General features: G+C 40.4%; 2 protein-coding genes across 2 annotated transcripts; one reads left to right on the top strand and one right to left on the bottom strand.

Moving 5' to 3' along the window:
• The first annotated feature begins 390 nt into the window (after window positions 1-390).
• RAMAC (RNA guanine-7 methyltransferase activating subunit) lies at window positions 391-5176 on the top strand. The gene is made up of 3 exons (XM_072402441.1): window positions 391-472; window positions 3183-3341; window positions 4209-5176. Exons 2-3 carry the CDS (start codon window positions 3184-3186, stop codon window positions 4396-4398), a joined length of 348 nt encoding a protein of 115 aa, XP_072258542.1. The 5' UTR covers window positions 391-472; window position 3183; the 3' UTR covers window positions 4399-5176.
• Window positions 5177-6526: 1350 nt separating this feature from the next.
• C2H15orf40 (chromosome 2 C15orf40 homolog) lies at window positions 6527-11421 on the bottom strand. Its single transcript, XM_072402440.1, has 4 exons — window positions 11199-11421; window positions 9597-9723; window positions 7516-7643; window positions 6527-6915 (listed from the first exon to the last, which is right to left on the bottom strand). Exons 1-4 carry the CDS (start codon window positions 11286-11288, stop codon window positions 6820-6822), a joined length of 441 nt encoding a protein of 146 aa, XP_072258541.1. The 5' UTR covers window positions 11289-11421; the 3' UTR covers window positions 6527-6819.
• Between the last annotated feature and the right edge of the window lie 1864 nt (window positions 11422-13285).

Consider the following 13285-nt stretch of genomic DNA (forward strand, 5'->3'; position numbering starts at 1 on the left):
TAAAACATTGCAGGATCTGAGGAGCGGAGATATGACAATTTTTTCTTACACCGGACACCTTTCCTTTTTGTACAGGTAGCCTATTGCATGGTTTCAGTGTCATTTTATTATCTTTTATTATCAATTTTTGAACTTTGCCATATTTGCTCTAACCTTTATTAAACAGTCATTTGCTTTTCCCCTTTTCTAAACATGAAGGGTTGATTATTATAGCTATGGAAATATGAGATTATGTGAGCCAGATACAAGTGGCCCCTCTAATACAAAACTCTGACAAAGTGAACATAGCTCAATAAATCCTTTACACAAAGACAACCCTAACCACGCCCACCATCATAAACACGCCCACAGCTTCCTCCTCCCCGCTACAGAGCCCGTGAAGTTTAGATGACGTCACTCTCCTGCGCCACGTAGCATGTGACTGCTGTGTCTTGGTTGAGCTTGTCGGTGATCTATTGTGTCCGTGTGTCAGGTGAGTTCACGTTGTGTTCGGTATGTAATGTCATCCTCCCCATAGTCTGATGAGAAACAGGGGGTGTGATCACTTGTCTCAGTATTATAATTCAGATATTCTCCCTCTAATATTTGTATCTATTAATTTGATCTTTGCTTTGGTTTGCAGTGTAGTTCTCATTGAAAAGGGAACCACAACACCCCTACAATGTTCTGTATATTTATAAGGTGTATATTATTATTATACAGTATTTATATAGCACCAACATATTACGCAGCGCTGTACAAAGTCCATAGTCATGTCACTAGTTGTCCCTCAAAGGGGGTCACAATGTAATCTCACCACCTCAGTCATTTGTCATTAACACAGTCAATATGGGTGAAAACTGATTAACCTAACGGCATGTTTTCGGGATGTGGGAGGAAACTGGAGAAACACACAAACACTGGGAGAACCTGCAAACTCCTGTGCTAACCACTGAGCCACCATGCTGTATACAAACATGTATGTTTACAGTGATGTATTTGTTCTGTGGAGTCATTCTGCCTTCTTTTTAATTTTGCATTTTCTTCTTGGTGATCCTGCTATTTTCTTGAGCAGGGTCACATTTCCCAAGCAATGGATGTTAATCCCGAATTGGGGATTTTATAGAGGCGCATTGTGGGTCAACAGACTAAATGGCATTCAACAAGTGCACATCTTATGGTAAAATGTTGATTCGTGGAATGCCAGCCTGGGGTTCACAGGGAGTGCAGGAGATGATGGATGTCACACTACAGTGATCTCCCCAGCACCTTATAGCTGGGCGCACCACTTTTTAGTAACCACCCGGCTGTTTTTGGGTGGTTACTTAAGAGTTGGGTGACAATACAGGGGCTGCCACCCGCCTGCAATTTCTTCCCACCCAGCTTTAAAAAAATGTATGGGTTCAACACTGCTGTCTTGTTTTTTGTCTGTACTATAGGAAGATTTCCCTTCACGTCCTGTCATATAGACACCACAAAAAACAAGAGGCAATCTTCCATCACAAATCTAATTGGAGAGTTATACTAGAATTTCCTCACCTCAGAGTGTGGTGTTTCCCATAACTTTCTGTCCTGGCGATAGTGGACCCTGGGACAAATAAACGGAGATGTCTCCAGCGAGGACTTACACAGCAATCCCATACGTGCTTCATCCAAAACTAACAATCGTATAGTCTTACTATGTAATTCAAATAGTTTCTAAGGCTACGTACACACGTCAGATGATTCAGCACTCAAAACCCATTTTTACAAACTTGCCTACCCATCTTCTTCTGTCTTCTGAAACCCTCATAGATTGTAAGCTCTTATAATTATTAATGTTGATTCTCGTCCAATTTTCACTTCTGGTCCGGTATTGGAAGAGAATCTGACGTGTGTACAGCGCTCATCTGACGTTGTTCATGGATTCGTCCCGGGGGGATCCACAAACAACTGCAATGCAAGTTAAGGGGAGAGAGCTTAACGGGGTGCTTTCCCCCCCATCCATGGAGCAGAGCAGCGATGTTAGTACAATGCTCGTTTATGCATCTTTCAGTCTTTTGTCTTTGCAAAGGATCATAAAAGATCCTCTCCCTATCGGAGGCTAAGGCACAGCACCAAGTCAGACTATCTGCTGGTAGTGGAGGCTGGGCCCCCCTCTCAGAAGTCTGTTTGAGGAAAAAAACACGGTAAGATGCACACAAGTGACTTCAGGAAAATAAAAATCTGTAAAAGCTGGAGTTATTCTTAAAGTTCTTGTTCTGGCTATAACTGTGTTAGGGAAGCCCATTCATTATTCAATCATTCATTTATATTGGCTACCCAGTGCACCACAAACAAATGTAATTCATACTGCATTGTTCAAAGCACCACACATGGCAACTCATCACTTTGTAATGCGCTGGTGAGTTGGGGTGTCTTTGAGGGTGCCAATAACAATATCAAACTAGCACACCAATGCTTGTGCTGTGTGGTGCATCAACTAATTGGAGCGGACCCTAAAGGGAACCTGTCAGGATTTAAATTTGCTAAAGGCATTACAGGTTGATAGTTGCTGCTGTCTCAAATCCCAGCATTTGAAGTATACATCTATGTTACAGATTAAGGACTAATGTCAATGGGCTTAGGGTTTGTTTAAATTATATTGGTTTGAGACTCTTCATTGACAGGTGCCTTTGACTTCCAGTTAACTTCATGCTGACCTGAATTTGACCCGTTTCAAATAAAGAGACCCTAAACCATTAGGATAGATAGGAATGACAGCTCTTTGCACCTTCTGAAACAGACAATGGCAGCTCTTTACAAACCTCAATTCCATTTAGAGGACATCTGTACAGAAGGAAATATTTCCTTCCATTTCCATTTGATGCTCTGTTGTAGCTCTGAAAATCTTAGTAACTTGCAACAAGCATGCATCAAGTAGTCAGAAGATTCAAATGCATGATCAGCATACTAACTGGATCACAGCTTATATTAAATCGTGGTATCTGTATAGCAAGCAGCTAACATTTTCGCAAGAAATCAGCAGCCAACCACCATGTATATGTTAGTGGGTGAAGTTTAGAATTCCTATGATTAGTCAATAATGTAAATAAAACTGTGTGTGTGTTGGGGACATACCAATTGCTACCAATAGGGGTTTCGGTCTTCACGTTTATTAAGTATATTACATAATGTTTTACCTTTTCCTGTTCTTATTGTATTTATTTTGTATATTTTCACAGGATGGGGGACACTTCTGATACAAAAGAGTTTTATGAAAATATGTTTAGTCAACGTTTCACAGAACAGGACGAAGAATATCAGGAGTATCTTAAAATGCCTGAGAGTCAGCCTCCTGTTGTTGAGGATTGGTGGGGAGGACACCAAAGAAACCAGGATAGGTACATAATACCTGTATTCTGATAGATATGTGATTGTCTGAGGAATTGTTTTTGGGACTGTAGTAATTAGCAGTAGTAGGTTTATGTTCAATTGATTAATTTCATGGAGTGCAAATGACCTCTAATTATTTTCTCATTCTTCTTCCATACATATAACTAATGTATTATTATTGTTTTGCAGAAACCGTAACATATTACAACCAGATTACTTGTATTAGCATTTATTGTTAATACTGTGTCAGCAATAGTTCAGCATCTTTTGTCAGAGCTGCATAATATTACATCATTAGTTTCTATGGAAACTACTTCTGCAGAAATAGTTTTTAATTGGTATTTATGGCATTCTTTTAACCCCCATAAGACTGCTGTAGAACATGTGAAGTATTGAAAAGCATAAATTATATTCAGTACAAAACTTTTCAGCATTTAAAGCAAAACTTCAAGTGAATCACCTTCCTTAAAATATGTGCTGCGTGAATAAAAATCTAATTGTCTGACTAAATAAAAGGTGGTTAAAGGTCTTTAAGGGTGCTTTTAATTAGGTTTACCATATAATAGTTTTTAACATAATATAAACATACTAGTTTATAGTGCATAAACGGGACATAAATAAATGAATCTGTGTTCTCTCCAGCCCTTTTAGTGGCACTTTTCAAAACCCACCCGGCTGTTTTTGGGTGGTTACTAAAGAGTTGGACACAATACAAAAGCCACCACCCACCTAAAATTTCTTCTCATCCTGCATAAAAAAATTCTGGGTCGAGCACTGATAAACATTATCAACCCTTTTAAAGTCATTGAGTAGTTAGAAAACTTTCATCACCCAATTGTTCTCTAATGTAGAATCATTTTCAATTTATATTACAGGTACCGAGATAATAGACATAATCGAGGCTGGGATAATAGGCGTGACTCGTACAACAGCTATAACCAGCGCCGTGGAGGTGGCGGTTGGGGTAACAACCACCACCCATACAGACAGGAACGTTCTTACCATCAGCAGGAGAGACGCCATGGCTACAATTCTGCCACTCAGAGATTTCAGCCTTATCGTTAGGAACAGTTTCTGCTTCGTTTACATGTGTGCATAGAATGGTCATCCTTGGAAAGTGTGAATGCCGGCAGCTACATAAGATGTCTAGAAGTTCTGAAGAAGCACTTTTCTTGGTAACAATTCCATCAAAAGTTATTCATACGCGGACCTCAAACTAAATCGCAGTCTGTAAAAAAACAGCATCATTGGCCGTCATGGACTGTATTGGTCCATCCAGCTTTGTGCTTCCTGATGGGAGACAATTTTGTGAAGTTTCTTTAAATCCATGACTTGAATAGTGTTCTACTTTATTGCATGAATAAACTGCGTGGACATCCTTTTTATTTTATTGCAGTTTTGTTATAATGGAAATATTGCTGAAATGTCCTAACAGAAACTTATTTTTAACTGTCAGAAGGTGCAAAGGTTTCTTTTATTTTTTTTTAATAATACCATAGTGTTTAAAGACCTTTTGATGGCAGTTTTATGTCCAGAGTGCTTCGTCTGTAAAGCACATGTCAGAATGTTCTGCATTTATCCAAATGGAACAGGAAGTGTAGAGGATGATACGTGCATTCCTTCCCTATTTTATTTCCACTGAAAATATTTACAAGTTCATTCTTTTGGCTAATACCCCTTCAAATATTTGCATTGATGTGTATGTGAATTGTTGCTTTTTGTGCTGAACTGAAGCTAAATATTTTTTTTTGTGATGTCTACAAACACTTGCAATAAAAGTAATTAATTTTTCAGCTTGTGTTTTAACTTGCAAGCCAAGTTTAAAAGCTGAAAACAGACTTAATATTTTTTTTCAACGTTTTAATATACAAAAATAAACTTTTCCTCAAGAACATCTGTCATAAGATCAATGTGGATGCTGCCATTTCTGTTCTTGTAGTAATCATTTACAGACTAGGAAAGTAAATGCTTTTTCTATATTTTTATAGGGCAGCAACTTGTAAGAGTTCTGGCTTGCTGGAAATGTACACTGGTTATGTTTTGAGGTCTGCATTCCAGGTGGTGTAAGGCAGGGTTTTATGGAAGCCTAGAGTTACTCCAGAGGTTCCTTGATAAATTTGCAAATTGTGCTTCGCAGGTCAGATTACATGACATTAATGGTGGCTATCTGTAATGGTGACATTCTTCGCATTGACCACCACACCAATGTACTGTGGGATGTGGATAGAGAAGTTTTATCAGAGGTTTCCTGAAGATTTATTTCAAGGATTTCCTCACATTACGCTATGTACACAGGTCAAATTTTTCTCGCCCTAAAATCGGCTTCGGACGGATATCGGGAGAGAATCAGGTGTGTGTACAGCCTGCGTCGTTCATCTGTTATTGTCTGACAGTTATTCAAATAGCTAATGTTTTTTTTTTTTTTTTTAATTTATAATGGCTTAAGGATTTGTACTGTTATTCAGTGAAAATACAGAATCTGGAAGGTGGAAATGTGGAATTCTCTAAAATGATATAAGTCAGGGTTCTCCCCAGGCCCGTTTAGCTGGGTGCACCACCGGGCACTTTTCAGCACCCACGCGGCTGTTTTTGGGTGGTTACTAAAGAGTTTGGTCACAATACAGGGACTGCCACCCACCTACAATTTCTTCCCACCCGGCTTAAAAAAATTTCTGGGTTGAGCACTAAGTATACATATTGAATGTTCTTTGTAAAATGAAACACTGATTTTTTTAAGAAGTGATCATATGAACGATGTTAAAGCTTTCCATAGGAATCCCTTACCCTGCAGAATACATAGACTGTCATACGAATAGTAGTTATGTTATGATGAGCTAATGGGTTAGATGCTCCCTGCTTGTTTTGGGTCAGTCAATCTTAAGGATTGTACTCATGTTTCAATTGTTCTTTGTTTTGCAGCGAAGGCTATATTGACCCACAGGGCTATACACATGGCAACTACAAAATTGTTTTCAGAGCTCAGCAGTTGCAATTGTAATAGTTTGTTTTGAACATTTGCTAAGCATGTGTGTAGGGGCTCTCTTAAAAAAAAAAAAAAAAAAAAAAAAAAAAGTTAGATCTGTCTCTTTGAAGTGGATTATTTCACAAACACTTTTGTATTTATGAAACCCTATCCAGGCAGGATCTTGTCCACCATCTATGTTCCAAAATGAAACCTTACCAAGAATACATCTAAAGTATCAACGGATGCCTTTAATAGTACTTTGCAAAAATGCACCACACACTGCAAAAATTAAATTAAAAAAATTCCATATAAAAAAGTTTTACCAGCACCAGTCGCTGTTCATATTTGTTTTTGTCCTCAAGTATGAAAAATCCTTTCAGTTGATACACAATAATGTATCCGGGCCATTTTTCAAACACCTTGTGTGTATTGCCACACAGAATTTTCGTCTGATGTGATATATTACAGTAAGTTCTCCATTGAGCAGAGACTACTTTACACAAGGATGTCACTTGTCCCTTTCATCCTTTTCCTGCTTCACTCTTCAGCTTCTCTAACACAGCTTCTGTAGTGATATTGGCCGAAATCTTTACTACCTTTTCTCGACTTTTTCCACCCTGTTGGGAAAAAAAACTCAGTTATTGCTTCTAATTACACTACTATAGAATTTCCACTGCTCTATTCATAGTATTGGGGATATTACATAACATAAATTGCACTTGCTGTATAGCATAAGCTGGATTGTTAGGGGTCGAAGTTATATTAAAAGCTAAAATTGGGCCTACACCAAGTATAAGGTTTGACTTCGGCTTATGTTGGTCACATACTGGCCAATGTGTTTGCATCATATGAAGACAAACCAATGGACTAAATATTCTTCGGTACCATTTTATGAAACTACATACAGATTTAAGGCCATCCCCCAAGCCTGTAATTTAAAGGATTTACATGAATTTATTTAAACACATTAAGACAATCAAAAAGACTCTGTTTCCTGATGCACAGTACTTTTCTTTTTAATTTGGTAGATGTCTTCCTTGCCTAATATGTGACAGTATCCAACCTTTTAATGGCCTCAGTTAAATAAAATGATTCACCTTCTGGAATAGGGTTCAGCAATTTTTTTGGCAAGACTTTCGAAACTGCTCCTGGGCCTGGGTCAGATGGTCATTAGCACTAAATGTAGTTGTATAAAGACAAAACCGGAAGGCATTTACCCTGTCAAGGACAATTTCACTCTTCTTTATTTCCAAAACCTTCGAAAGGTAACGGCACAATTCAGCATTCGCCTCTCCCTCAGTTGGAGGAGCAGCAATGGCAACTCCAACAGCCTCTGATGTCACATCTGTCATGGAATCATAGTAAGAAAAAAAAAAAGATTAAAAGCAAACATACTGCATTTGTATATTGTATTTGCATACAATACCTAAAATTAAAATCATGAAGAATTGAGACATTATGTATTCCATTATTAGACCTGGTCATGTTTGCAAAGGGGCAGTTCCTCTGAAACATATTGCCTGAAAAACCTCAATAGAAGTGAGTGGAGTGCCAGTACAGCTGGCATATCCAAGCTGTCAGGATGTAGAAGACATTCCATGCAAGCCATATGCAGTGCTAAGGAGGATGTAACAAGGTCAAAGATGCCCTAATACAGGCCATAGAAAAGGAGAGTTTCTGGTAGTCTTCTTGCCACACACTTTCTTCTTATTGCATACTTCACTTAAAGCCGAAATAAACTAAAAACACAAAAAATGACACCTTTAATCCCACAGGTCCCTCGGTGCTGGTCCTTCCCGCAATCTGGTCCCGCGTCGTCCTGAAATTCCACTTAGTCCCGGCACGGAGGAAGTGTCAGACGCCACCATCCTTGTCTTCTCTCTTTGTCAGGGTGACGTAGCAACTGAGAAGGGGGAACAGAAAAAAATTTTCACGATTTCACTGTGCTTGTGTAAGATCGCAATTTCTTCCCCCTAGGAGGAAAAAAGCCCCTTCTGTCCAAATCCCAGATGTCGAGCATGCACAGGAGCAGCCAGAGCTTCCCAGGATGGGTTACATAGGTATCCCGGGAGACTCTGCGCTCCCATTTAGTCTTGATCACCGCGGCAGATACTGGAAAGGTTGCACAAAAAAAAAAAAAATAACATTTTTACCTTACATAGAAAGGGTTGTCTCCCCTTCTATGTAAAGTAAAAATGTTGAGTTTAGGTACGCTTTATTATTAATGTGCACCTCTGTTTTTGCCTTCACCTTTCAGTATTAAGGGTGCACCAGCTTTATCTTTTCTTACTTCTTTTGTTTTTTGTGCTATTTGAGATTGGATGGAGCAGGAAGTGTTGTAATATAATATTTACTCTCAATGGTACATGGTATTTACTGTACATAGTGATAAAAAACGGAAATCCCCTTTTCAAGTATTTATTGATGTCTGTGACCCCGCTGCAAAGATTCACCCCCTTTTGTCTGGGTGACCTTTGTCCCCAAGACAAAAAGTGACAATAAATCCAACATTTTGGTTTTTCAGGGCAATATGTGAAAGCAAACTCTCCATTAGGGACACCTGTTCCAGGGAAAACTCTGTCCTTTGAGATGAATATTTTGTTTAAATTACCTCTTATTTCTTGTTGCTTCTTTAAGACAAGAGATGGAGAAAAATCTCCATAGCAGGGTACAGACAGCAAAAAAAAAATATTCTGATAGAGGTCATAACTCTTCCATGACTATCCAATAAAAAAGGGCTGGGAATAAACTTTAAATATTCAACAGGAAAATGGAATGTCTGTCCCATGGCTACCACGGGCAAGTAGTATAGAGACCAGACGTGGATAATATCTCATCCCCTTATAAGCTAGAGAATGACTGCTGACATCTATTTAAAACTAAAATAACCATTATAAGCTTGTGCAAATTCCATGTCATGTGAGCTCATACAAGTGATGGATGGTATTTGATACAGACAGGTTCCCAAGCAGAGCTCTAAGCTACCACAGCCCAAGTCCTAAACATGGTGCTGGTTTTAGGGGGAAGAACATCACTGTGTATGGAATTAGCACAACTGCCGTAACAGTTTTTCCATTTAAAAGCTCCCCTAGCCGTGTCCTATAGCATTTGTCTTAACACGAATGTCTGTTCTCATGACAGGTAGTAGCTCAGCAATCCAATTGCGTAGAATGAAATCATACAAGGTGCTGGTGGTCATACTTTATGGCCCCTATTCACACCCATGTGTCGACAAGTATATCTATGAAATGTATTCCATTCATTACACAGGAAAAGACTGTGACTTACAAATATTTACCTGTTATAGCATTCAGTTTGGAGCCGGGCTTAGCGTGAATAGCGATAGTAATAGATCCGCTTTTATCTCTTAGGACCGGGCCCGTGGGCTGCGTAGTCTGTGCTGCATCTTTCTTCTGTCCCTTACCCTACAATGAAATAAGCCGTGTTCTTTAGGACATACAAAAAGTCTAAAATGAAATCAAACACACAAAGCAGCAGATACGTCATTGTATTCATACAAGGGAGAGGCAGATCCTTTACTGGTGTCAGATATTAATCCATACGTTTTGTATTTTATAAGCATATGAAACACATTTGACTTTTGTTGTCTGAAGCCAGCATATAGGAGTCTACTAATAAATATCCACTGCTGCTGTAAGATATAACAGAGGGACTCTGCATTACTCTGCCTGAGTGCAGAATAAGTCACCAAAATATTGCACACCGACATGTCTGGGGTAACTTATGTGGAGGGAACGCTGCAACACTGGTGCACGATGCAATGCTGGGAGCGGCACAGAGAGAAATGCTGGGCTACTGGCACACGGAAGGAAAGCCAGGATGCTTGCACATGAGGGGAACGTGAGGACGCTGGCACATGAAGAGAAAGCCAGGACCCTGGCACACATGGAGGAACACCAGGATGCTGGCATGTGTAGAGAATGCCAGGACATTGGAACATGGAGAGAATGCCAGGAAGCTGGCACATATGGAGAGAATGCTAGGACGCTGGCATGTGTAGAGAATGCCAGGACATTGGCACACATGCAGAGTATCTAAAATGAAATCAAACACACAAAGCAGCAGATACGTCATTGTATTCATACAAGGGAGAGGCAGATCCTTTACTGGTGTCAGATATTAATCCATATGTTTTGTATTTTATAAGCATATGAAACACATTTGACTTTTGTTGTCTGAAGCCAGCATATGGGAGTCTACTAATAAATATCCACTGCTGCTGTAAGATATAACAGAGGGACTCTGCATTACTCTGCCTGAGTGCAGAAAAAGTCACCAAAATATTGCACACCAACATGTCTGGGGTAACTTATGTGGAGGGAACGCTGCAACACTGGTGCACGACGCAATGCTGGGAGCGGCACAGAGAGAAATGCTGGGCTACTGGCACACGGAAGGAAAGCCAGGATGCTTGCACATGAGGGGAATGTGAGGATGCTGGCACATGAAGAGAAAGCCAGGACGCTGGCACACGTGGAGGAAGACCAGGATGCTGGCATGTGTAGAGAATGCCAGGACATTGGAACACAGAGAGAATGCCAGGAAGATGGCACACATGGAGAGAATGCTAGGACGCTGGCACACATAGAGAGAATGCCAGGACACTGGCACACATAGAGAGAATGCCAGGACATTGGCGCACATGGAGAGAATGACAGGACATTGGCGCACATGGAGAGAATGCCAGGACATTGGCACTCATGGAGAGAATGCCAGGACATTGGTACACATGGAGAGAATGCCAGGACATTGGTACACATGGAGAGAATGCCAGGACATTGGTACACATGGAGAGAATGCCAGGACATTGGCACTCATAGAGACACTGTCAGGACATTGGCACACATGGAGGAATCCTATGACTGGCACGCGCACTGACCTCTTTGCTCTCCTTGCGAGGCATAGTGCGCGCTCCCGCGGCCGGCTGCTGAGCGGAGATCACACAGACACGGCACAGGCGGACGAGCATAGAGATCCGGCAGTGAGTGTAGGTCTCGCCTCTTTACAGCACCACTAGCAAGTGGTCACCTCCCCATGCACTGGTGTAAGGATAAAGTGAATAAAGTGCGGCTATTGCCTTATTACGTCCCAGCTCCCTCACACATCCCGCCCAGTCAGGAAGTAAGATGACATAGAGTCAGCTGCCTGTTATGTCCAAACCACAGCGCCTTCTGCTGGACACACTGAGAATGGTCTCCCATGAGATTCACTGTAAATAGAAGGTTGGGGTGTTGTGGTATGGGGTACACATGGGGCATGATTTATTTAAAGCGGACATATAATGACATTCAAACATTTTTTTAAAAGGGTGAATAAAAACCCAGATCCTCCTGGCATACTTACATCACATATTATTATTATTGTTATTTTTAAACACGATTTATATAGCGCCAACATATTACGCAGCGCTGTACAATAAATAAGGGAGGATGCAAATGACAGACAGATACAGGCAGTGACACATCCTAGGAAGTTTCAGGCTGCACCTTTTGTACATGCCCAAAATCGGGCATGAGCAGAAGAATAAATCCAGGTCAATGCTGGACTGAACTGGGTGATCCAGCAAACCTGGAATGAATTTCTTAAAAATCATTTGCTATTAGTTGTGAAATGTTTTCAATCCTGCAGTAGATACATTGCAGGTTTTTTGGATCACCCAGGTTCTCCCATGATAGTCTATATTCTCCGGTCTTAGAGATCTTTAATAAATCAGGCTCACAGGGGTACAGGGATACAGGCACACGCACAGATAAGGTTGCATACACAAATATAGGTACATAGATGAGGGCACTCATGGCTAGTGGTATACACATGGTAGGGTGCACAAAAGGAAAGGACAGTAGTACAACACATGACAATGAGTACATGCATGTTTTATGTTTACATTTGCAATGCACAGTACATACAGTTCTGTGCGAGGGGTGGGATGCGCTGCAGGTATATGAGCAGAGTGCACTGGGGTGCTATTCAGAATGAAGAATGGCACTGCAGCATACCAATGTAGGTTACATGCATACCCATTATTAGGGGCTTATCCTGTGTGGTGGGGTGGGTAACCCACTGCAAGGCTAAACAACAGTTTGGAGTTTGGATGTAAGTTCCGGTGACTTGTTCCATGCTCCTGTAACTTTATCTAGGTAATATGATGTCATCACTCTGCTGCAGGCAGGAGGACAAACTTCCTTAGTTTCTTTAGTAAGAGGTTACAGCAGGTTTATATTCTGAGCTGGTCTTCCCTTGCAATAGTAAACTCACGGGTAGGGTAACTACAATGAATAGTACCATGTAAATACCAAGTCATAAGTTACCAGCATTATATCTATATATATCTATATATCTATAATACCAAAGTATAGATTACACATAATGTCACATTAGCTAGCCAATCAGACCACACTGGGTCCTCTTTGTGGTGGCTAAATGACCTATGTGACTTTATATGTTCACAGTAAATATCCCACACGGGGCATCACATTCTATAGCCTCAGCAGGGGGCTGATTTGTGTTCAGGACTAGTGATGGTATAACAGCTGAGTGTTCGATTCGGCAGCTATTCGATCGAATAGCCCGATATTTTTTGGGTGATCGGCGAATTTGAACACCATTAAATTTTATGAAGGGTGGCGAATTCGGGTTTTTTTCGGGACTGTGTAGAATTGCGAAAGCAATCAAGGGAGCAGACCTGACAGATCTTTTAGCACGGAATGGTTTGTATGTCACCATCCATTTGCAAGATTTACCTTCACTTACTGATTTGGAGATGCAACAGGAAGTAAAATGAAAACTCTGCAAAGTTAAGTTTCCATTGTTGTCACTGGAAAAAAATTGTTCTATATAAATATTTCTCCTTGCCCTTTGTTTTTCTGATTCATAACTTTTGGATTTCACATTAGTTTTCTGTCCCAGTAATAAGGGTGACCAGAGAAACTGAATCTACTTAGTGGGGACACAGACAGAATTGAATAC

This window comes from Pyxicephalus adspersus, chromosome 2, assembly GCF_032062135.1.
Source record: "Pyxicephalus adspersus chromosome 2, UCB_Pads_2.0, whole genome shotgun sequence".
Taxonomy (NCBI): Eukaryota; Metazoa; Chordata; class Amphibia; order Anura; family Pyxicephalidae; genus Pyxicephalus; species Pyxicephalus adspersus.